General features: G+C 46.0%; 1 protein-coding gene across 1 annotated transcript in view; it reads right to left on the bottom strand.

The window, feature by feature from the left end:
- Nucleotides 1-25,224, bottom strand: part of LHX4 (LIM homeobox 4) — a gene marked incomplete at its 5' end in the record, with an annotated part of 71,641 nt that overhangs the window by 3,068 nt on the left and 43,349 nt on the right. The window contains 3 exons of the mRNA XM_082229099.1: nt 2,375-2,546; nt 4,032-4,186; nt 7,422-7,624. Coding sequence (XP_082085225.1) covers nt 2,375-2,546; nt 4,032-4,186; nt 7,422-7,624 — 530 coding nt within the window. The remainder of the gene's footprint in view (nt 1-2,374; nt 2,547-4,031; nt 4,187-7,421; nt 7,625-25,224) is intronic.

The raw sequence follows: 25,224 nt of genomic DNA, 5'->3' as shown, positions 1-25,224 counted from the left end.
TGCACATCTGTGAATATCTCTTTACTCTGCCAGATTTTATACAGCAAAGTCCAATTTGTGTGTACCAAGAAATAAGTCCCATTCAATTCATTGGGGTTTACTCCCAGGTAACAGTATAAGATTTCAGTCTTCAAATGCTACCAGGCAAGGTTCCAGATTCTCATGTCAATGCACAAAGCAACTTGGGTCCCTGATATCTTCAGGACTCTTATATCCTGGCTCAATCACTGAGATCATCTGGAAAAGCGCTGCTTGTTACGTTTAAGAGACCTGAGGCATTTAGTCAGTCTCATGCTGTGGAACGCTTTCCCAGTAGAGATGAAACAGCAAGCCTCCTTGTTGACTTTCAAGCCCTTTTAATGCCAACAGGCCTTTGCAGCTGCTACTTATTTATCATTAGGATTAGCCTGCCTCTTTAATTACTAACTGTATGGTTTGAATGGTGCTTTTATGAATTATTGTTGTATACCACGCTTGGATTTTATGATAATGGCAGTATGGAAACGCTTTTATAATAAGAGGGTAAAAATATGTGTTATTTGGTGCGTTCGTCTGGCTCTTCTTTTTCCCTCTTTTTATTATTGGTTACATTTCTTGTTGATGGTTATTTTTTATATTTTAAAAAAATCATCTTTAGCCTTAAATACCTTAAACACGTTTGAAGCAGGTAATTCAGGCTGCAATTCTCAACATACCCTCAGCCTAGCTCAGGGCCCTACAAGTGCAAAAGTAGGTTTCTAGATGGACTGTGCAGGCAGTTTCCTCACTGATCCAATAGTTTGGGGTTGAATGGGCAGAGCCATTTCAAGACTGCAGTTTTGCAGTGAAGCACTGATTCAGTCCTCCACTATACCACCCAACTGCTGCTTGGCAGGATTTTAAACTGTGGACTGGAGCGACTCAATAACTTATTTTATTTATTTAAGTCCATTTCTAAACAGCTTAATTTTAGGGGGAGGACACTTAAGCAGCGTACAAGAAAACTCAAATGTATAATAAATTTACAATCTGTATAATAGAATTGCCTATGGAATTTAGCTTATGAGGATGCTGTAAATTAGCTTTCCAAACAGTTGCCTTCAGAGCAAATGTTTGTGCATTCTTAAGAGAGGGAAGCATGTTTTGTTCCCAACCTGTTTTGGCTAATGATTTTGAATCCTGTTAAGAACACAGGTGTTTTTAAATTGAGAAGAATCCCTGTGAAAAGCCAATGAGAAGTGTTATCTCATGGGATTATCAGCACAGAAATATTTGGAGTGGGAGAGTCACATGCCGCCCATTCAGTCCTGAACAGGAGCGCTCCACACGGCGCCATTTTGCAGGTCCCACTGCCACATGTAGGGCCTTCTCTGCCTTGCAACTCCCACTAATAATGCTCTCTAGGTACTGGACTTTATATCTGTTTGATACTAAAAATCCAGTGGTGATACCAGAGGCTCCAAGTTTACTCACCAAAATTGGAAATACCCAGCCATTCTCCAGTCAGTCAAAGACTATGCATATAGCAAACTGGTTGTTTTGGGTGGGGGGTGAGGGAATTGCCACAAAAACAAACAGCAAATTCAACTTCCATCGGAGAACTTCATTATAACAAACAATTCAGAGGTTCAATTTGTCGTTGGAATTGGGCAGCTTGCACACAGTGAGGGCATGAAAGCAAAGGTTGGATTTGCTGCATGTAGAATGTTGCATTTGGACTGGGGCATAGGCCTAGATAGGCATACCTCCCACGCAACCCATTCCTTTGGGTGGCCAGTGTGCAATGCTTTTGTATGGGAGATTCTACATCGAAGAGGGGAAATCCCAAGCCTCCTTCATGCCACTGCTTTTGTAGCTAACATAGACTAAAACAAGTGTGGGGAACCTCAGGACTGGTGTCTGACTGCAGTCCTCCGGGACTCGCGTTGGCTCTGCTCTGTGCTTCCCTCCAGGCAATTTTGTCTGGGTATATACTGTCCTTGAAATCAATAATGCCTCTTACGTAAACGGATGGAAGCCTTTATATGTAGAGAAAGCCTATGGCAGCCTTTCTCAACCTGTGGGTCCCCAGATGTTGTTGAACTACAACTCCCATCACCCCTAGCTAGCAAGGCCAGAGCTCGGGGATGATGGGAGTTGTAGTCCAACAACATCTGGGGACCCACAGGTTGAGAAAGGCTGCCCTATGGCTTGCTTTTTTTCTCTTGCCCTGCCCATCACCAGCACGCAGAAGGTTGCCCTCAGTCTGAAAAAAGTTCTCCATCCCTGAGCAAGGGCAACTTCAAGCACAAGCAGATGAGCCTGTAGCTCAATCTGCCTTGTAGAGCAAGTTTGTGTTGACCTGTGGACGATAGCCCTAAGCCTTCCCCCAGTCTCTGCTCTCCCCCATGCCTACCTCTGAAGCTCAGCTCACTATCACTAACCCCACAGTCCTCTGCAGAGCTCTCCTTTTCATGTTTGCTGCCTCCTCGATTCCTCTTAACGCTCTTGTAGAACTGGCCCCAGCGGTGACGCCCAGCATCTTTCTTCAGACGTTTCTCTTTGGCTCTTCTGTTTTGAAACCAGACCTGGAGCCGTAGAAGATAAAGGAGGGAAAAGACAAGCATTGGTGGTGGCTTGAGAGTCCATCCAAGCAGAGAACTCTAGTGTGGTTCAGTGGACAGAGAGCAGCAATCTGATCTCCTGCATCTGAATTCAAGCCCTAATTCTGCCTTAGATACGTCGATTTATTTTGTTATTTGTAGCACTTCTACCCTAAAGCCAAAGAAAAAGTTGCATACTAACTACAGAAAGATGGACAGGACGAACAAAATGAAAATGGTGTAAGAGGGAGGAAGAAGCAAGCAAACTCAGACACAAGTTCTTAGTTCCATGGTCGTCTGGTGTGGTGGCCAATAGGCGGAAAAGTTCAGAAGGGTTAGCTGATCTCTCCATTATGCTGCAGTCAGGTGCAATGGCTGCTGGAGGGAGAGGAGCCTAGCTTCTTGCAGCATAGCTGTAAGTGGCCATGCATCTGTTTTCTTCCCTCTGTTACAGCCTCGATTATGTGACTTTCTCAGCTTCAGTTTCTGCATTCCAAAAACAATATCTGCATTGGGATAATATTTATTTCACAAGTTTATATACAGTTGTTTTTCTTTTGTAACAAAACCTCCAGGTGGTTTGCAAAAAAAGAGTAAAAAGATAAAATAGTTCCCCAATGTAAATTATTGCCATTATTAATGACATTGTAGCAACTCCCCCCCAAAAAAAAAAATTCCCAAGGCAGATTCATATCTGGGGTTGTTGTTTCTGTGTATTACTCTGTACTTTTGTGCTTTTGTGTTGTGATCCTTGAAGGGCATAAAAGAAATTTCATAGATAAATAACATTCCTGCCAAACCAGACGATCCACAGTGCAGTGTGGCACAAACAGAGGCAGCTCCTCGTTTACCTGAAGAGGAGCTCTGTGACAATACAAGCCTTACACACGCTCAGTTGATACGGTTAGTATGAAAATCTTTCCCTTGGAGGATGAGTGAGAGTTAACACGGGAGCACACTCTAGGAAAGCCTTGGAGCTGCTTTTGACATCCCTAAAGATCTAAGAGGGTTTATTGTTGTGTCAAACCACCGGAGGATTCACTGGCCTTGCAATTAATGTCACACCCAAAGCTACCTCTGCAAATGTTTGAACTGGTGCTGCTTTCTGCGCCTTCTCTGAACGTGACCAGGTGAAAAAGAGAAGAGTGTTAGTAAAAGGTGATACTCCTTCTTCCTCAACAGATCTTTATAAAAGCCCTCAAATTCTATACATTCCTTTTCATTCTGTTTCTGCATCTGAGGTCCATAGCAGCCTCCAGATATGCTTTATCAATGCCATGAAGTGCAGGATTGTGGAATTTTAACCCACGGGTAAAGGGACCTCCGCTGCCTCCTTCTTGCACACACAAATTTCTCCTGCATGAGCTCAGCTAATGCCACCTGGCAAGTAATTAATGGCAAGTAATTAATGCTGTAGATCAATCAATTACTTAGTTGAGGACAGCATCTGCACTGTGCCATTTGGCTCACCTGTACAACCCGCATGTCCAATCCAGTTTCAGAAGACAGCTGCTCCCGCACATGCCTTGCTGGTTTGGGGGAGTTTTTATAGGCATTTTTTAATGTTTCCAACTGTTTGGCTGTGATGGTGGTTCGAGGCCTCTTAGCTCCAGCTTCTGAATCGTCTGTAACAGAACAGTTTCCTTTTATTTTGGCACACAGAGCATGAAACGGAAGCTTAGGCAGAATATAGGTATATGTGTGCCGTGAGTTTTGAAAGTGGAAGCTGTCTCAGGAATGAGAACAAGGTAAAACCAGCCTGCACTGTCCTTTTAACAGTAGGTTGACGCTATTGAATGGCAATTTAGAGCCATTTGATTGCACAGCTTGCAAAAGCACACAAATAAGAGAACCCAGACCTTGTTTGTTATCATCTGTCTCATGCTTTTGATTCTATAATTAAGTAACACTTCAACTAGAAATCATGGATCTCACTGTCAGTTGGTTCTGCAAGCAGTAGCACGTGCAATTTTCTGCAGTTAAAACAAATGTATAAACAGACTCCCAAATCTGATTTAGTCTCAGATAATTGCCTATGAATTTCAAGGAGAGCAGCAACAGCCTCTATCATCAGATCAGCAATAAAAATGCTAGTGTGAGGATACTCTCTGGTTGAAGTTGCCAGGCTGAAATGGGTAAAAAGTGCCTGTCTTTATTTCTGAACTCTCGCAATATAGCAGCCATTCTAACAGTAGCTTTTTTCTTTTCTTGAAGGACAGAGTGCATGTTCTGGAAGAAGCATAACTGCCAAAGCCAAAAATGCTCCACAGAATATCCTACGTACTCTGATAACAAAATGTATTTCTTTAGAAACACAAGTCTCCCCTTCCTTCATATATAGACAGTTTAGCCATCCTGTTTGGTCCACGCCTTGGAATTCCTCCTCTCTTACTTTGCAGCCCATAGGGCTGCAAAACTTTATGACACTGTAGCCATCGATAACGCTGAGTCAATAATAGAAATTGAGCAATATTCAATCTCTGATCTCTTAGCCCTGCCCCCCAAACCAATCCCCTTAGCACAAATAGGCATTGCATCACCCTAGCTAAATTGATTAGGTCAAAATAGAGTCCTTAATTAATGAGAAGTCAGGGCTTGTCAACATGAAATCCATTAAAGACCAGTTCAGTTTTAATTTCAGTCAGGCACTGTTTGGCAGTCTCTGTGGATTCATTAGTGTTTGGTGATCTATAGCCTCTTTCTGTCTCGCTTGCCTCAACCCACCCCCAATTCTGGGTTTTTCACCTACAGTAAATATTGGCATTTTAGACCTCGGGATGAAAAATGGGAGACTCTTTGGGTTAAGGGCCAGATTAAGCTGCTGTGTAAGATACAACTCTGTTGCCTCAAGCAGAGCTGAGCTTGGGGGGGGGTTGCTTTTGGCTCTTGATGTTCCTTCATGCAGAGCATCTTAAACAGAAAATAGATGGCATGCATCCCTCTGTTGCTCATCAATCCCCTGGGAATATAAGATTCTTTTTGGAGATACATGGGGGGACCAAATATTTGGCCCAGTTCCGGGAGCTTGCGGGAGGAACTGAACAATTAGATGCTCAAGACCTGCCCCTGCTCCGTGCTTCCATGTACCCTGGCACAGCCATTTTGCCCAAGCTGAGGATGTGCCAAAGATGATGTTATGCAAAGAGATTCAGGCTGAGGAGGCTAACAGCAAGAGAGAAAACAATGTGCTGGAAAAGAGGTGGAGATCCTAGGGTGGCAGGAAAGAGCCAGGCCGTTGTTCATGCCTAGTGAAATGGGCAGGTTCTGGCTGCCTTTTCCCAGTTCCCTGCACCTGTGTTTTTTCAGGTAATACTGTCCATTCCAGTAGGATGTGTGTTCGCTTGGTAATATGCCCATCTACTGCAACTCCTTGTGCGATAAGGAAAAAGAAGTTTTGTGTGCACAGAACTCCAGAAGGAGATTTGGTGAGGTACATTAAATCTCGAGAAGACATGGTTTCAGTAGGACAGCCCTTGAAATCCAAGGGAAGCAGGTACATCATTCAAATGGGAAAGCTACAAACTGCAAAGTTCGGCGTCCAGGCTTAGCTGCCACCTGGCCATGTCCTTGCTGTCTCTTAGCACTGTTCGTCCAAGGCATTCCTCCTTTCCTGAGACATAGAAATCTCCCCAAGAAACAAGGCCAGGCTTTGTGTCTGGAGTATGGAGTTTTGAGCTGGAACGCAGCAGCGCTTTGCTCCAGACCTTGCACAGCAGAAGGAGCCAGCCTGCAACGTTTGGGCAACAACATCAAGTGGCCCAAGGCAGCAGGAGGGGTGACACGATTGGAGAAGAGCAGGAGAGCTCATGGCACGACTCTCCATTCCCCAGCTCAGGCAAGCCACCCCACGGTACAGGGTGTACACCCTAGAGTGGTACCGGCATTTGGTTTCACTTCCATTCACGGCACACTTGCAAATGAAACTAGCCAGAACTGATGTCCCGTATGTGTATCCATGTGCCAGGATTGGATCCCAGGTTCCCAGAGGGTTCAGTTCCTGCCTTGCAAACAAATTTCAATTGTCATTTCCCATAAACAGGTTTGCTACCTTTTCTGCTCACGTGTACCGTATTTTTCGCCCCATAGGGTGCACCGGCCCATAGGGCGCACCTAGTTTTTTTTGGGGGGGTAAAGGAAAAAAATTATTTCCCCCCAGGCACAGGGCTGGGGCGGGGAAAGCCCAAGCTTCCCCCGACCCCAGCCCCCAGAACAGGCTGCTATCCGCAAGCCTAGGGAGCCCGGCGGGAAGTCGCACCGGTCTCCCCAGGTTTGCGGATATCTGCCCGAAGCCAAGGGGTGCGCTACTCAGCGCGCCCTGGGCTTCGGGATACAGACAGCTCTCCGCAAGCCTTGGAAGACCGGCAAAAACTCCCGTGGGCTCCCAAGGCTTGCGGATAGCTTCCTGAAGCCTGGAGAGGAGAGGGGTCGGTGCGCACCGACCCCTCTCGCTCTCCAGGCTTCAGCGAAAGCCTGCATTTGCCCCATAGGACGCACACACATTTCCCCTTCATTTTTGGAGGGGGAAAAGTGTGTCCTATACGGCGAACAATATGGTACTTAATGCTAACACTAGGTGGTGCCAGAGGAGAAAAGAGAAGCAAGTGCCCCCCCAAAAAATAAGGAGCTTGCCCCCCACTGCTGGACTCCTGTCATTAACATAATTTTCTTTCATACCTTGCCAACCTAGAAATATCCTTTGCCCTTCCTGCACCTGCCCCCTTCCCTGGCCACCACTGATGTTCACCTGAAAGAAAAAGAACCATTTTTTTTCCTAATTCACACAAGTTCTCTTGTCTGTTTGTCCAGAAGCAACTGTATCTTGCCACAGAGGAACACCTGGCATGTTTGCTGAATCCCTACCGTTCTGCTTGGCCGTCTCATAGTCTTCCTTGCACACCAGGCGTCCGTCTTCCATGAGGTAGAACTCATCACCTGTGGCCAGTTGGCGATTGCAGATGATGCAGGCAAAGCAGTGCAGGTGATAGACGAAGTCCTGGGCTTTCCTGACCACCTGTGTGGGTGGAATCCCCTGCTGGCACGCTGTACATTTTGTACCAAAACGCCTGCAGAGGAGAACAAAAAAAGACTATGCCTATAACCAGAGCAATATATATACTGTACTTGGTGCAGAAAAAAAGCACAGAAAGTAGCATTAGGCAAAGATTTCAGCTGAACACAATTTTTTGCTCATACGACTCTTGAGCATAGCGGTCAACTGTCCCTTATTTGGGGGGGAAAGTCCCTTATTGATGATGTCCCTTAAATTTCCCGGGTTTCAAAGGAAGCAGCTCCTCTCCCTCCCTCCCTGCCGGCCAGGGAGGAGGGAGGCTCCAACTGTGTTGCTTGGCTGCGTTGCTCACCCAACAAGGAGTCTAAGAACAACTGGGGGGTGGAGCTTGCATGCCTTGTGCCGATCAAATCGGCCGCATTGCCTGGGGACTCGCCTTTGCTCAGCGCTTCCCAGCGGAGAGGTGACGGTGGTTTTCCTTGCTGCATCCCCGTTGCTGCGCTGTGGGAACCACTGCTTGAGGCTTCGTTTGGCTGCCGGCTGGGCTTTCTGCCTTTGGCTCGGAGGGGCTCAGAAGTTGAACATACCTGTGCCTGGAAAATCCCTTATTTTGGCTGCTGATCCCTTATTTTCAAATCTGTAAGCTGACAGCTATGCTCTTGAGAACTAGCCTAGAGTGTATGGGTAATGCCTGCTGAAATCTCAGAAGCCAGAGCCATTCCTATATCCACTTTTGAGAAGTGGAAGGCAGGGTTTCAGAGCCCTGTATAGGTATTTGCCCCTTCCAAGGACCAGCAAAACTAGAATAAATTAGGTAAAAAAGGGAATGCAGATTGGCACAATGCATGCAGCTTTTCTTGGTCGTACATAGTATGGATTACCTGGGCACCAATTTTTATTTTAAGGGTGGGATGTACACAGCTCTGCCTGCGGCAGAAAACCAGGATGGAGTGAGTCACTGTTCTGAGCAAGGGAGGCCAAGAGATCTTCTGAAGAAGAGAAGTACTCAAAATGAAGAGAAAGGGATGTGGACGAAGGGGCAGAGTTTAAAGCAGCAATCGACCCAATTATGCATGACATTTCACACAGCAGGGCTTAATCTTCTTCACTGGAGAGAGACTGGCCTAATGGATCGCAGGAAGGGTTGGTCTTAATGGTCCTTTTAACTAAAGCCTATGTGGGCCGTGCAGTTGCCCCCGCGAGGACAGTACATATTTCATCCACATTAAGTCTAAATTAATTACGGCTAAATAAATAAATTATAGCTGGGATGATGAATACAGAATTAATTTAGAATGATGGGGTCTTGCATGCGCCAATAATACTGAGCACAGCACACCTGCTGCGTAGGGGAAAGGGAGGAAGGAAACGCATCCTGGGTGAGATATTGTCCCCCTGCATGTGAGTTGGGCCCTAATGGTCTATAAGGGAGTGTTAAAAGCTGTGCTATGAATCAGTGCCCAAGACAGATAACAGTCTTGGGAGGGAGTGCAGCCAAAGCATGCCAGCATGACAATGTGAACATAATCGGCAGAGTCCCAATCCTGTGCAGTAGATGTTTACGCCCTTGGAATTCAAGGATGTGAATTGTGGGGTCTCTTCCCACAAAGTTGCAAGAAAGTTGAGGGTGCACAAACTGCTCTAGCAAGTAACAACACATTCAGTACATTGCAATGTTTACCAGCAGCAGATTTGTACTCCAACCGGCAGGCAGTGGCATCTTATCCATAGAGGCTAGTGGCGCAGGGCGTCAGGGTGCCAAGTTCTGGAGGGCGCCAGGGAGGAGGCAGAGGCTGGATGCAGCGCCTCCCATCATCAGCTCGCCACCCTCGCCCGCCTCCGCCATGCTGCCTGCGCCAAAGCAGCACTGCGCCTGGAGCCTCCGTCTGCCATGGCCGCCGTGGCACGAAGTGGCTAGTTGAGCCAGGAAGTGCCACATCCAGCCTCTGCCTCTTCCCCACCAGAGGAGCCGCCCTCCAGCCGCTGCCCGCCTCCTTCAGCCCCGTCGGCAGCACTGTCCTCCCTAAAAAACTCTGGGAAGCGGGGGGGGGGTGCGCCGGAGGGAGCTTTGAAAGCCAGTGTGGTGTAGTGGTTAAGAGCGGTGGACTCGTAATCTGGTGAACCGGGTTCGCGTCTCCTCTCCTCCACATGCAGCTGCTGGGTGACCTTGGGCTAGTCACACTTCTTTGAAGTCTCTCAGCCCCACTCACCTCACAGAGTGTTTGTTGTGGGGGAGGAAGGGAAAGGAGAATGTTAGCCGCTTTGAGACTCCTTAAGGTAGTGATAAAACAGGATATCAAATCCAAACTCTTCTTCTTCTTTGCACCACGGCACCAGATATGCTTCAGATGGCCCTGCCAGCAGGTGACTGCAAAAAGGCTCCCACAGCTCCTTTTGGGTTTTGCTTATTGGGTTTCTTCTCCTTTTGGTTATTTTCAGATGTATACTTAAAACATCTCAGGTCTACACCCGCAGAAAACATAATGTGCAGTTCAACCCTTAAAGTGCCCTTCTCTGTTAGAGCAGTGTTTCCCAACCTTGGGTCTCCAGCTCTTTTCGGACTACAATTCCCATCACCCCTGGCCACTGGTCTTGCTAGCTAGGGATGATGGGAGTTGTAGTCCAAAAACAGCTGGAGACCAAAGCTTGGTAAACACTGTGTTAGAGCATCCCGAGAAATGCCGGTGTTCCCATCTGCCTGATTTGTAGCTTGCATTCAGTTTCCAGTGTCCTCTGCATCGCAGAGAGAGAGAAAGAGACTGTGCTCCTATATTCTGGGACAGCATATACCCATAAAGTCACATTAAGGCAACATTAAGGAGCCACATTTATTTTAAGTGCCGGAAAAGCAGAGTCATAGCATCACAGTTCAGCCATGCAGCCACTTGATTTTATGGCCTACCTTCCCAAACCTAAACTGCAGCTAATCAATCTGCAAATGCAGGAAAGAGCATAAAAGCTACTTGCAGAAATTCACCTCTCGGTTTTTCTAAGCGTCGACACGTGAGTTCTGGTTAGTAGCAAAAGCAAAAAACATTCACTCGCTATCTTTTGCAATTCATGCACACCCGCAGACTACTGTCCTACAACAATAACAACATAAAGATGGGAGAGTAGAGGTAAATAAATCTCCAGGCCTTCTCCATGATAACCACCTTTTTGGCTGAAAATAATATTGTATTGTTTTGCAGCATGAATGGATGTCCTCGCAATACAATGAAAAACAATTGGCCTGGGGTGTTTAGATCAGGCCTCATTCATTGACATTTGGGCTCTCTTTGTATTCATACTACTTCTCCTTCTGACCCTGCTGCCCTCTATTCCCATCTTTGCCTTTTCTTTAAACAGCTTCCACCACCGGCCTTCTAGTCAGCATGCTGGTCTTGATTTTATAACCGGAAATAGGACATCGGTTCCTTCCACCCCAGTCGTACACCCAATCCTTAGAACCAGGGGCTTTGCAAGAGAGGGGTACTGGGGGCAATTGCCCCAGGGTTTTCTGCATGGAGGGGCCTCATACACAAGAGAGCATATTCAGCATTGGCACTGCTGCATTTTGTCAACTTCTGTAAGCTGCAGACAGCGGGGGCCTGGGCACTTATGCATTGTCCCAAAAAGGAAAATGCATCCCCCAAAATAAAGAGGGAACGGCATGGAGGGGGAATAAAGGAGACGTGGGATCATTCTGGTTGATCAGCTGAAATGCTTGTGCAGTTGGAATGACTGGAAGAGCGCAACCCATTTGAATTCCACCCATTGTATTTCTTCTTTTAATCAGGGACCTTTTTTGGTTCTAACAAATCAGGAATGCATAAGCAGGTGTACAGCATGGAATGGCGGTGGAAGAGAACTGTTGTTGCATGCCACCCCAATCTCTGAGCGGTGCGAGATTCCAGGGGTTCCAGGCGTGCTCACCCAGGGTGTGACTGCGGTGTCTTTATGATATATGGTTCATTTACACATTATACAGTGGCACACATATATTGAGTGCTCACTGGAAGGACAGATCGTGAAGCTGAGGCTCCAATACTTTGGCCACCTCATGAGAAGAGAAGACCTCTGGAAAAGACCCTGATGTTGGGAAAGATTGAGGGCACAAGGAGAAGGGGATGACAGAGGATGAGATGGTTGGACAGTGTTCTTGAAGCTACCAGCATGGGTTTGACCAAACTGCAGGAGGCAGTGGAAGACAGGAGTGCCTGGCGTGCTCTGGTCCATGGGGTCACAAAGAGTCGGACACAACTAAACGACTAAACAACAACAGTGGTACCTCTGGTTACAAATGCTTCTGGTTACAAACGCTTCAGGTTATGAGCTCCGCTAACCCAGAAGTAGCTGCTCCTGGCTGTGATCTTTGCCCCAGGATGCGAACGGAAATTTCACACCGGAGGCATGTGCACAGCGGGAGGCCCTGTTAGTGAAAGCGTGCCTCAGGATAAGAACGGTTTCAGCTTAAGAATGGACCTCCGGAACAAATTAAGTTTGTAACTAGAGGTACCACTGTACAACCTAAGCCCATGATGGAGGGGTTCACAGCGTTAACACTCCGAGAGGGTGTTGCTTTTCCCATAGGCACAGCTCTGGATCTAAGCAAATATCAGGCATCGTGCTCTGCCCCTCTCTCCAGCTTGCTCTAAAAATATCTACAGTGGTACCTCGCAAGACGAATGCCTTGCCAGACGAAAAACTCGCAAGACGAAAGAGTTTTTCGTTTTTTGAGTTGCTTCGCAAGACGAATTTCCCTATGGGCTTGCTTCACAAGACGAAAACGTCTTGCAAGTTTGTTTTCTTTTTTCTATGGGAAACCGTTTCAATGCATTCCTATGGGAAACCGTGCTTCTCAAGACGAAAAATTCGCAAGATGAAAAAACTCGCAGAACGAATTAATTTCGTCTTGCGAGGCACCACTGTACTACAAACTCTGCCTTTGCCTTCTAACTAACTCTGAGTCCTCTCTCTTTGGCTTTCTTCATGGCTGATCACCTTCATTATATTCTCTAAATGGCTCACCTCAAGAGGAAACTGCCTGCCTTATTTAACTTTTAACATCTGCTGGGTGCAGGGACTAAGAGTCTGGTACCCACAAACTCATAACAATATTAACGGAGTGCTTCACAACTAACATAATGTACAAAGCCATCCTAGGGGGATCATCCATAAGCCCACTGCTCCTGAGTATTGCCTACACTGTGTGTGTGTGTGTGTGTGTGTGTAATTACTGTATTTTTTGCTCTATAAGACTCAATTTTCCCTCCTAAAAAGTAAGGGGAAATGTGTGTGCATCTTATGGAGCGAATGCAGGCTGCGCAGCTATCACAGAAGCCAGAACAGCAAGAGGGCAGCGATCCCTCTTGCTGTTCTGGCTTCTGGGATCCAGAATATTTTTTTTCTCTTGTTTTCCTCCTCCAAAAACTAGGTGCATCTTGTGGTCTGGTGCGTCTTATAGAGCAAAAAATACGGTAGTTTTTTAACATATCATTTTCAACAATTATTAAACATACTTTTGCGAGCATAAGGGGCAGTAGTGCCATCTTTCTGGTATCAATAGGGCCTATCTGTCCCAACAGAAGTGACAGCTTGGATCGTGAAGGCCAAGGCTCCGCCCTGTATATTTAACAGCTTTCAGTTCCATGAAAGTCACTTCTAGATCGGTTGGGTCACAAGGGCCATTTCTCAAGGGCCAACAAGCCCTTGTTTTCTCAAACTGTGAACAACCCCCTTCCATCCAAGATGGTACCAGGATACTCCTCTGGCCCTCTACTCCCCCTGCTGCCAGGAGAGGAGGATCCGTTCTAACTTGACACTGCCAGAAGAGGGAAGGCAACATTGACCATTGATTCAAAATAATCATCCAAAAGTTCACTTTGAAAAATCTGTCGCAAACAAGATAGTCCTTTGTAGAACCAGCCGCACAGGTTCCTCTTGTCCTGTGACAGGGAATTTTGAAGATTTCAACATGAAAATTGTCAATGAGTGGCAGTGTCAATGATAAGGTGGCAGTTTAAATAGGAGGCAAACTCTTTGTTTTTACCAAATATTTGAAATATATTTGAAATACCGTATTTTTCGCTCTATAAGATGCACCAGACCACAAGACGCACCTAGTTTTTGGAGGAGGAAAACAAGGGGGAAAATATTCTGAATCTCAGAAGCCAGAACAGCAAGAGGGATCGCTGTGCAGTGAAAGCAGCGATCCCTCTTGCTGTTCTGGCTTCTGGGATAGCTGCACAGCCTGCATTCGCTCCATAAGACGCACACACATTTCCCCTTACTTTTTAGGAGGGGAAAAGTGAGTCTTATAGAGCAAAAAATACGGTACATTTCATGGCAGCAATTTGGGCATAAAGTCCTTCAAAGATTTGACTGTGTCAACAAAATCCTAACAGATGAAAGAGGAACAACATGGAAACACAAATCACTTTTCCCAGGTGATGGCAAGCTAACTGGCAGAGACAAATGAATGGTTCGAACATACTACAATCTCTCAAGTGGAACTGAACAAGAGCTGGGTTTCCCCAGAAATTGTGAGTTTAATTCAATTCCAGACAAGACTTTATCACTCTTCCCAAAATAACGCTACACTCGAAAAGGAATGCAGTAGCTTTAGTGAGAGCTTACCTAAAAGATCTTCAAATCTCTGTTCCCTGATCTGAAATATTTCATTTTCTTCTTGGATACTGCAGAAGGATGTAATGGACCTGGGATTATTGCATAAAGTCGTTTGAAGATCACTTAGAGTAAGAACCTGGTAGAGGTGTTTCCAAAATGTATCATAGCTGATGATAATCTTTAACTAACTCTGCCTATTTCAAACGGTGAAGGAGAAAGAGAATTCTCTAAATCATATCTTATGAAAAGTAAATTATGGTAAGCAATGCAGCAGTCAAGGCTGTGATCGTTATCTGTTCTCCCTACAGAATAAGATTTTAGAGAGAAATGTCTCCTGATAATCTCATTGCTGATTTTGCTGCTCAGAAGAATAAGTTATCCAAGGCCGGATTCAACTAACCTTGCGTGCTGGCAGAAGCCAGTGCAAGGACTCCCAGTAGCACACTGTGAGCTTCTCCTCCCCCCTCTATGCCCAATGCCTCCCCCAAAATCTGCTTGGAAGAGTCAAGAGATCCCCCAAAACAGCAAGGGGGGGAGGAGACAGGAGATTGTTCTGCCTGGCAAACAAAAATGTTTACACTGATGGGCAATTGTAATAGTGCCCGATGTTGAGCGCCACCCAAATTTCCTACAGTAATGTAACATCTACAGTAATCTGAATGTGGTTTGTCATTGTGTATAAATATATTCCTTAGATTTGTTTGTGTTTGTTTATGGATCCCAGATGCAGAAGGACTCAAGGCATGTTTGCAAGCGAACTTTATAAAATTGTCTTCAAATTCTAGAGGCATATCTTAACACACTCTTTCTGACATCAAATCAATATGCTTTTTAATGGATTGCATGCACATTTTCTCTCTTTGGGGGTTTTCACAGCTAGAGGCGAATGGCGTTAGCACATAGAGAATGGCGTTAGCACATGGCAGAGGTTTTCAACCAGTGTGCCATGGCACCCTGGGGTGCCTTCAGTGATGGTCAGGGGTGCCACGGGCAACACTGGCCTCTGTCCTTCTTTCCTTTCCTCCCTCCTCTGATGCCCTCTTGCGTCTCTGCCTCCCAAAGGCTTGCACAGCTGTTTGTTGCAGCAGCCCTGGCCACAAGCTCCCCAGGCCCCTGTGGGGCAATGTGAGGGGGAACCTCTTTTGGGGTGGAGGGGCAGCTCAGAGACCGGGGGGGGCAAGCAACAGCTGCCCGGAGGACTCCCAAGGAGAAGGGAGAGGAGAGGAGGCTGAGGGAACACCCAAGAAGAAGAAGAAGTTTGGATTTGATATCCCGCTTTATCGCTACCCTAAGGAGTTTCAAAGAGGCTAACATTCTCCTTTCCCTTCCTGCCCCACCACAAACACCCTGTGAGGTGAGTGAGGCTGAGAGACTTCAGAGAAGCGTGACTAGCTCAAAGTCACCCAGCAGCTTCATGTGGAGGAGCAGGGAATCAAACCCAGTTCACCAGATTACGAGTCCACTGCTCTTAACTACTACACCACACTGGCTCTCTACAAAGGAGGGTGTTCAAGAAAGGATGAGAGGCTGCAGGCAAGGGGTGACATAACTGGGCCCCTGAGCCCCACAGGGGTGCCACAGAAAGAATATAGTTGGTCAAGGGAGCCTTGGACTCAGAAAGGTTGAAAACCTCTGGCACATGGTATAGTGAATGGGGAACCCCTCAAAAATTCTGTCCCTGCTCCTCTCAGAGTCATACGCCCTGCTCAGAACACAGGATTAAATGCAGTCCTCCCTACATGGTGGCCAGTCTCCTGCCAGAACCTTCCAAGCACCATGATTACACTTTAATACATCTTTTTGCCTCTATTCACGTTGCATGAAAAATGTTCCGCTCTCGTAAAAAACATGTTCTTTAATGGCACCTGTCAGAGACTATCAGCAGTCTGGAAATGTGGCTAAGTAAACACGCAATTTGTTACCGAAGGCAGCAACAGCAATTGCTGGACATCAGATCAATCAGTTTTTAAAAGGCAAATTAATAAAAGGATACGTGGCGGCATAAACACATTAACATGGGGAATTCATTCCATTCCTCCCCCAGTTGGATGTCTCTGTGAGTAATAGAAGAGAAGCCAGGTTCTCACCTAAAGAGAATTGCTAGCTTCAGCGCTAATATTGCTGCATTTGGCAGCCATGGGGTTTGCAGGGATATGGCAGGACTGTGATGTCAGTCAAAGGGCCTCTTCGCACATTAAATGTTTGGTGTACAACCTAAAACGTTTCAAGTGAGCGTTTAAACAAGTACATTGTGGATGCAAAGCAAGCCCTTTGGTTATTTAAAGTCTGAGTCAACTAACCCACTTTTTGAGGCTAACCAGTTTTAAAACAGCATACATTTTCAAGAATTGCAGTCCAACATTCCTCCTCAAATCCCTGCACTGACTTTTCACCAGCCCCCCCCCAGCCCCAGTTGATGGGTAAAGTTAAAGGGACCCCTGATCATTAGGTCCAGTCGCGGACGACTCTGGGGTTGTGGTGCTAATCTCGCTTTATTGGCTGAGAGAGCCGGCATACAGCTTCCGGGTCATGTGGCCAGCATGACTAAGCCGCTTCTGGCGAACCAGAACAGCGCATGGAAACGCCGTTTACGTTCCCGCAGGAGCAGTACCTATTTATCTACTTGTACTTTGACATGCTTTCGAACTGCTAGGTTGGCAGGAGCAGGGACTGAGCAACAGGAGCTCACCCCATCACAGGGATTTGAACCGCCGACCTTCTGATCAGCAAGCCCTAGGCTCTGTGGTTTAACCCACAGCGCCACTCATGTCCCTCGTGGTAGTGTCATTCAAATGGTGTGCAAGTGCTGTGTCATGTGAACAATTATGTGAGGCAGGGATTACCTCCCCCCCCCCAAATATTTTATTCATATTGGCACCCCTGATTCCGACTAAACATCAGGAAGCATCGGACAGTAAGAGCTGTTCGACAGTGGAACAGACGAGATGATCCTCAGGCTCCCTTCCAATTCTATGAAATGTCCTCCACCCCATGACATTATTAGCATTTATGTATTATCCGGAGAAGCATTGATGCTTGAAACATATCTGGCTTGCAGTAGTGCCCAGCAGTTGGATCTGATCTTTGGAGTCTCAACCTACCCAAAGTCCAAAAGATGACTAAATAAAACTGAAAGCAACAGTCTTGACGTGAAGACTTGGCGCTCACCAACCTGCTCTGTAAAGAACTTCAGGAAGAGTCTTGGCAGTGCTGGTAAGAGCTCCAGTTAGTGCACTGAAAGTACATTCTGTTCCAGAGGCCGGGGGTGTCAGACAAGCAACTTCCAAAAGCTGTGTGCAACTTAACAGTTTGAAGCACCGGAAGGAATTCATGGCAGACATGAGCTCCATGGCAACCACTTCAGTTGCTCCCACGGGGGACGGAGAAGCCACAGGGCTTTTTGGACCAGTGTGAAAAGGCTGCTGGCGTTGTGGAAAGAACGGGGAGGCACAATTTTTAAATGCTTTTCAGAGTTGCTGAAATGGCTAAAGGCAGCCCTAACACAACCACTGTTTCATTTTGATAGCAAAAGCTTTTGAATATGTTTTGGAGGGCCTTTGTTTTGTTTGTTTTTCTCTGGCATTGTGGTGTTGCTCACGCTGTTTTTACATTTATATCTCGCCTTTCCTCCAAGGAGCTCAAGGTGGTACAAACTTATTCAACATCTTTATCAACGACTTGGATGATGGACTCAAGGGCATCCTGATCAAATTTGCAGATGACACCAAACTGGGAGGGGTGGCTAACACCCCAGAGGACAGGATCACACTTCAAAACGACCTTGACAGATTAGAGAACTGGGCCAAAACAAACAAGATGAATTTTAACAGGGAGAAATGTAAAGTTTTGCACTTGGGCAAAAAAAAATGAGAGGCACAAATACAAGATGGGTGACACCTGGCTTGAGAGCAGTACATGTGAAAAGGATCTAGGAGTCTTGGTTGACCACAAACTTGACATGAGCCAACAGTGTGACGCGGCAGCTAAAAAAGCCAATGCAATTCTGGGCCACATCAATAGGAGTATAGCATCTAGATCAAGGGAAGTAATAGTGCCACTGTATTCTGCTCTGGTCAGACCTCACCTGGAGTACTGTGTCCAGTTCTGGGCACCACAGTTCAAGAAAGACACTGACAAACTGGAACGTGTCCAGAGGAGGGCAACCGAAATGGTCAAAGGCCTGGAAACGATGCCTTATGAGGAACGGCTAAGGGAGCTGGGCATGTTTAGCCTGGAGAAGAGGAGGTTAAGGGGTGATATGATAGCCATGTTCAAATATATAAAAGGATGTCATATAGAGGAGGGAGAAAGGTTGTTTTCTGCTGCTCCAGAGAAGCGGACACGGAGCAATGGATCCAAACTACAAGAAAGAAGATTCCACCTAAACATGAGGAAGAACTTCCTGACAGTAAGAGCTGTTCGACAGTGGAATTTGCTGCCAAGGAGTGTGGTGGAGTCTCCTACTTTGGAGGTCTTTAAGCAGAGGCTTGACAACCATATGTCAGGAGTGCTCTGATGGTGTTTCCTGCTTGGCAGGGGGTTGGACTCGATGGCCCTTGTGGTCTCTTCCAACTCTATGATTCTATGATTCTATGAAACGGTTCTTCCTCTTCCCATTTTACCCTCTTAACTACCCTGTGAGGTAGGCTAAGCTGACAAGCATGAGGGGGGAAAGATATGTTCTCCTGAAGAGAAAATGACCATGGAGTTAAGGATAAAATGCTCAAAAGGGAGGCCACTGATGAAGACTAAAAGTTGAAATGTATCTGACCATTCCAATTTTAATTAGACTGTATCTTATAAATAGGGTGCAGGAATGCTTTATAAACATGTGTTTGTAGAATTTATTTTATGGAATATTAAATATCAATTTCTATGACTGTAACTCTCCAGCATTTTATTCGCAATGGAATCATAGAATCATAGAGGCAAAACCTTTTTTGGGGAGAGAACCCCTACCTGAGATTATATAGTCATGGTAGGCTATAAAGGTAAAGGGACCCCTGACCATCAGGTCCAGTCGTGACCGACTCTGGGGTTGAAGCGCTCATCTCACTTTATTGGCCGAGGGAGCCGGCGTACAGCTTCCGGGTCATGTGGCCAGCAGGACTAAGCCGCTTCTGGGGAAACCAGAGCAGCGCACGGAAACGCTGTTTACCTTCCTGCCGGAGTGGTACCTATTTATCTACTTGCATTTTGACGTGCTTTTGAACTGCTAGGTTGGCAGGAGCAGGGACCGAGCAACAGGAGCTCACCCCGTCGCGGGGATTCGAACCGCCAACCTTCTGATCAGCAAGCCCTAGGCTTTGTGGTTTAACCCACAGCACCACCCGCGTCCCATGTTAGGCTATATAATGGCCCAATTATCTACCTCTGTGCAATGCCAGCTTTATATTTGTAAATGCCGACAATAAATATCAATACAACTACCATTCACCCACCACACCCTAATATTTAAGATATTGGCCTTATCGCACATGACACCAAATGCAATGTGGTTTTTCTTGATATCAAAAGCATCCTTTCTGTTCAACAGCAAGGAGGAAGGACACAAGCCAGGTGTTTGCCTCCCTCCTGCTGCCCTAGCTGAAATCCATGCTTTAGGACCGTGGCTCCACGCTTTACCTCTTCATCTTGCATCTAAATCTCTCAGTCGTCTTCTGTGATTCATCCCATCCATATGACTCATGGCTGAAGGTGACAGCGGCCTGACTGGAAGAAGAGGGAGCCAGGAAGTGCCCTTAGCCTTCCCCAACCTGATGTTTTCCAGATGTTTTAGACTACAACCCCTGTGATGGCTGGGCTGATGGGAGTCATAGTCTAAAACATCTGGCGAGCACGAGGTTGGGTGCTACTCCAAGACCATCCTTTTTAAATCATTGCTTATTGTCTTCACAAAACAAACAGCGAAATAGGCAATTATGTGTGCCATAAGCAATTAGGAATTTAACAGGACTAGGCAAGATTCATTATTTCCTTGTGAATGCCTTCATATGATTTCATTTGATTCCGGGATCTTACAAAAGATCAAGGGCATCCTTTATCACATGGATCTGTTGTTATTATTTATTATTATTATTAATTCTAAGATATCTCTCCTGCTTTCCCCTTCCAGTGGAGATGTCAACCAGATAGAATCAGCAAAAAAATCAAAGTAAATATAACAACAGCCCAAATTATTTAAAATATCTATGTAAATAACAGGTATGTTACCATGCTAAAAATAGCATTAAAAGAACCCAGGAAGTTGAAACTCACAGACAATAAAACAGCAAAAGGATCTAAGGATGGTTGAGAAACAAGACTCAGAAAACATTTCTCTTCAACTATGGCTTTTTAAATGTGTTGGGGGGGCGTTGGCTTGTTCTTGTTTTACTATATATTTTGCATCTTTCTGTTGTGAATGGACCTGGGATCTTCAGATGAAGGGTGTATAATAATAATAATAATAATAATAATAATAATAATAATAATAATAGGATAATCTGAGTTATTGGGTAGGATGCTATACAGTGGGTCATGTTCCCAGCAACTGTACCTGAGAAGAGAGTGGCACATTCCCTCTCCTCACCCCCCCTTCCATTGTCCTACTCCAGTTTGCCCCCCCCCTTGCTTCACCACTGCACTTCTCCTCCCCATTTTATGGTACCTTGCTTTCCTTTATTTTCTGTACCCCTTTTGGAGACCTGCTCAAGTATCAGCTCCTGGTTCTGCTGCTCATGGAAAAAAAGTTGAATGAATCCAGGTAATTGTGATTGGGTGGCAGTGTAGCTCCCCACCCCACAATGTACGGTAGCAGCACAGACAAGAATTTCTATGTTAGGTGAGCGCAGAAGTTCCCTGCCCAGAAAATGATGTCATTTACTCTTGTATTATCTTATCAGGGTGACCTGAACATTCCACAGGATGCAGAAGCTCACAGGGCCATTCTGGAGACTTCTAAAAACCTCTTAAATATGTTGCCAACTTGAAACATCTAATGAGTCTCCCTATATAGAAAGCACTAACTTTTAAAAATTGTTATTATCTGTATTTTTAATAGATTTTTAAAACATTGTTTTAATTCTATTAGTGTTTTTAAAGGTAAAGGGACCCCTGACCATTAGGTCCAGCCGTGACCGACTCTGGGGTTGCGGCGCTCATCTTGCTTTATTGGCCGAGGGAGCCGGCGTACAGCTTCCAAGTCTTGTGGCCAGCAGGACTAATCTGCTTCTGGCGAACCAGAGCAGTGCACGGAAACGCCGTTTACCTTCCCGCCAGAGCGGTACCTATTTATCTACTTGCACTTTGATGTGCTTTTGAACTGCTAGGTTGGCAGGAGCAGGGACCGAGCAACAGGAGCTCAACCCGTTGCGGGGATTCGAACCACCGACCTTCTGATCAGCAAGCCCTAGGCTCTGTGGTTTAACCCACTGCACCACCCGCATCCCTTCATTAGTATTTTTAATGACCTTCTAATGACTATCTTTTCTACATTTTTAGCTTTTTCTATTTTTGTCCCACTCTAGTCTGAGGGAAAGACCTTCTTCTTCTTCTTCTTCTTCTTCTTCTTCTTCTTCTTCTTCTTCTTCTTCTTCTCCTCCTCCTCCTCCTCCTCCTCCTCCTCCTCCTCCTCCTCCTATGTGCTCCCAATTCACTTCTATACTGAAAGGCACCTGACCAATTGAGTTTGCTATTAAGGGCTCATCTACACTTCCACTTGTGCTGTGCCGAGAAACTACAGGTCCAAGCAGTTTTCTGTTTCCCTGGGAAAACTCCCTCTTTACTGCTCAATCTCCAATTCAGAGGTCCGGAAGGTGTCAACATGAGAACGGGCCTTTTCTGTGGTGGCTCCCTGGAGTCCAAGACAGAAGAATGTCAAGAGAATACAAACTCATTTGCAAGGAAGATCCTCAGACCAGAGACTCGGCTGCCTTCTATCTTTCCTGCAAATTCCGCATGGACTCTGCATTTCATGTCTATGCCTTCAAGGGTGTTCTTCCATGGGGGGGGGCAGAATATTACAGTAGAATTGGCTCCAAGGCTTATCCTGCTGAGTGATGCCCACACGAGAGCCGTTTCTTCCTTTAAAACCTGCTTATGTAATGCCATTAAAGAGGTTTTAACTAAAAGCAAAAACACTCATTTCTGCAGGGCAGATCAAGCAGCCATTTCACCACTCGAGAGAGATCCAAACAACTGGCGAAATGAGGGGGGATATTAACTGTTGGATTAAAAAGCTCATTAATGCCAACAAAGGAGCACCGGAGGGAGGTCCGCAGAGCAAAATATTATCTTACGACATGCCACTGGGAGCTTTGAAAGCTGCACAGGTTTTGCACAGCCAGCCAGCCAAACATTATGTGGTTTTTGGGTGTCCAGAGAATGAGATATGAATGCTAACAAGCAGGTGTGCCAACATGAATAAAATAGGGGGGGGGTAAGCCCTGCCCTAAGGGACGCGGGTGGTGCTGTGGGTTAAACCACAGAGCCTAGGACTTGCCGATCAGAAGGTCAGCGGTTCGAATCCCCGCGACGGGGTGAGCTCCCGTTGCTCGGTCCCTGCTCCTGCCCACCTAGGAGTTCAAAAGCACGCCAAAAAGTGCAAGTAGATAAATAGTTACTGCTCCGGCGGGAAGGTAAACAGCATTTCCGTGCGCTGCTCTGGTTCGCCAGAAGCGGCTTAGTCATGCTGGCCACATGACCTGGGAGCTGCATGCTGGCTCCCTCAGCCAGTAAAGCGAGATGAGCGCCGCAACCCCAGAGTCGTCCGCAACTGGACCTAATGGTCAGGGGTCCCTTTACCTTTACCTTTTAAGCCCTGCCATGCATAATCACAAGATGTGCATGCACACCCTCAACTTGTGGGGAGGCCCTCAAATATTTATTGGGGGTGCTGACACAACCTTGGCCCCTAGGAGTTGGCTCCTATGCTAATAGGGGATTCTTCATTTTTGCCATCCTTGCGAGTCACCCTAAATCAAGCCTGAAAGGGGCCAGTTTTCAAGTTATTTGGTGAAATGGCTATTTCTTTTTTGGGTATGGCCGGCCAACTGGTGTTAAAGAAGGACAGGACTTTTTTCATGTATGCCACAACAGCAGCAAGAATTCTTATTGCAAAGTATTGGAAGACACAGGATCTACCCACTCTGGAAGAATGGCAGATGAAGGTGATGGACTATATGGGACTGGCAGAGATGACTGGCAGAATCCGGGACCAGGGGAAAGAGACGGCGGAAGAAGATTGGAAGAAATTTAAAATCTATCTTAAGAAATATTGTAAAATTAATGAATGTTAAAATGTTGAGGTTTAAGAAAAAGGGGGATTACAGCGGTAAAAGATTAAGTAGAAGAAAAGAATAAGGGAAAATTTGATTAAACCAAGGGGCAGGATTTGCTGAAACAAAGTTGAAACTGGGATGCAGAAAGGGGAGGTATGGGGAAGTCGGTGAAGTAAGGCTTAAGGGGAAAAAAGGATTTGAAATTATACATGTTTGTTTATGTGTTTGTTTGTTTGTATTGTGTATTGTCTGTGTTTATAAAATTTGTGAAAAATCAATAAAATTTTATATATATAAAAAAGAAATGGCTATTTCTAAGCAATCACTTGTTTTCAGCTCCCAGAATTCTTTGACGGGGTGTGTGCGCCCCCTTCAAATGTATATATTGTGTACACAGCATAGGTTCTACTCAGAGTAGGCCCGCTAAAATTAGTAAGACCTATTTGAATCATGTTCATTAATTTAAATGGGTTTACTACGAGTAAAATTTAGCTGAACACTACCCATAATCTCTAAAGACGGTTTACAAAATAAAAAAAATAGATGCAGCAAACACCATCCCCAGGGAACCATTAGCTGTCCTCTTCCTGTTGCTGTAATCCCTTGCATAAACACAACCCCCCACTCTCTACATTATGGCTTCAAATGATCCATGTTAATTGAGCATCTGGCCTATTACATGTTCCTCAGCCGCTAATGGCAAAAAAAAGATACGGCAGGGAGAAGTATCAGGTTTCATCCCAAGAGCCGCAAACAAACCCACAATCAAAATGGGAAGACTATAACAACAGTCACACCTCACATTTGAAGCTCCTTATGATACCACTAGGAATGCGGGTGGCGCTGTGTGTTAAACCACAGAGCCTAGGACTTGCGGATTAGAAGGTTAGCTGTTCGAATCCCCGCGACGGGGTGAGCTCCCGTTGCTCGGTCCCTGCTCCTGCCAACCTAGCAGTTCGAAAGCACGTCAAAGTGCAAGTAGATAAATAGGTACCACTCCGGTGGGAAGGTAAACGCCGTTTCCGTGCGCTGCTCTGGTTTCGCCAGAAGTGGCTTAGTCATGCTGGCCACATGACCCGGAAGCTGTACGCCGGCTCCCTCGGCCAATAAAGCAAGATGAGCACCGCAACCCCAGAGTCGGCCACGACTGGACCTAATGGTCAGGGGTCCCTTTACCTTTTATGATACCCCTTGGCCATGGTTTCCGCCAAAGAATTCTGTGAGCTGTAGTTTGTTAAGGGTGCAGAGAGTTTGCTAGGCAATCCTATTCCCCCCCCCAAAGAACTACCACCCCTCGAGTTTGCCTGTGAAGAGATTGTTAAAACAACTCTGGGAATTGTAGTTCCGTGAGCGGAGCAGGGCTTTCCTAACAACTTTCTGCAGAGGAATCTGTGGCACTAGTCTGCCATATGTCAGCATCAGTCTAAAGCAGGAATAGGCAACCTAAGGGCCAGGGGCCGGATGCAGCCCAATCACCTTCTAAATCCGGCCTGCGGACGGTCCAGGAATCGGCGTGTTTTTATGTAAGTATCCTTTTATATAAAATGCATCCCTGGGTTATTTGTGGGGCATAGGAATTCCTTCATTTATTTTTTTCAAAATATAGTCTGGCCCACCACATGGTCTGAGGGACGGTGGACCGGCCCACGGCTGAAAAAGGTTGCTGACCCCTGATCTAAAGACTATTTCACAAGGCAAGCCTGGGTTTGGCACCAGATATACCGTATTTTTCCATGTATAAGATGCCCCCATGTATAAGACACCTCATATTTTGGGGGACTCCAAA

The sequence above is a fragment of the Podarcis vaucheri genome (genome assembly GCF_965113315.1).
Source record: "Podarcis vaucheri genome assembly, chromosome: 6".
Classification (NCBI taxonomy): Eukaryota; Metazoa; Chordata; class Lepidosauria; order Squamata; family Lacertidae; genus Podarcis; species Podarcis vaucheri.
The sequence above is the reverse complement of the archived record's forward strand: the minus strand, read 5'-3'. Positions and strand labels throughout refer to the sequence as shown.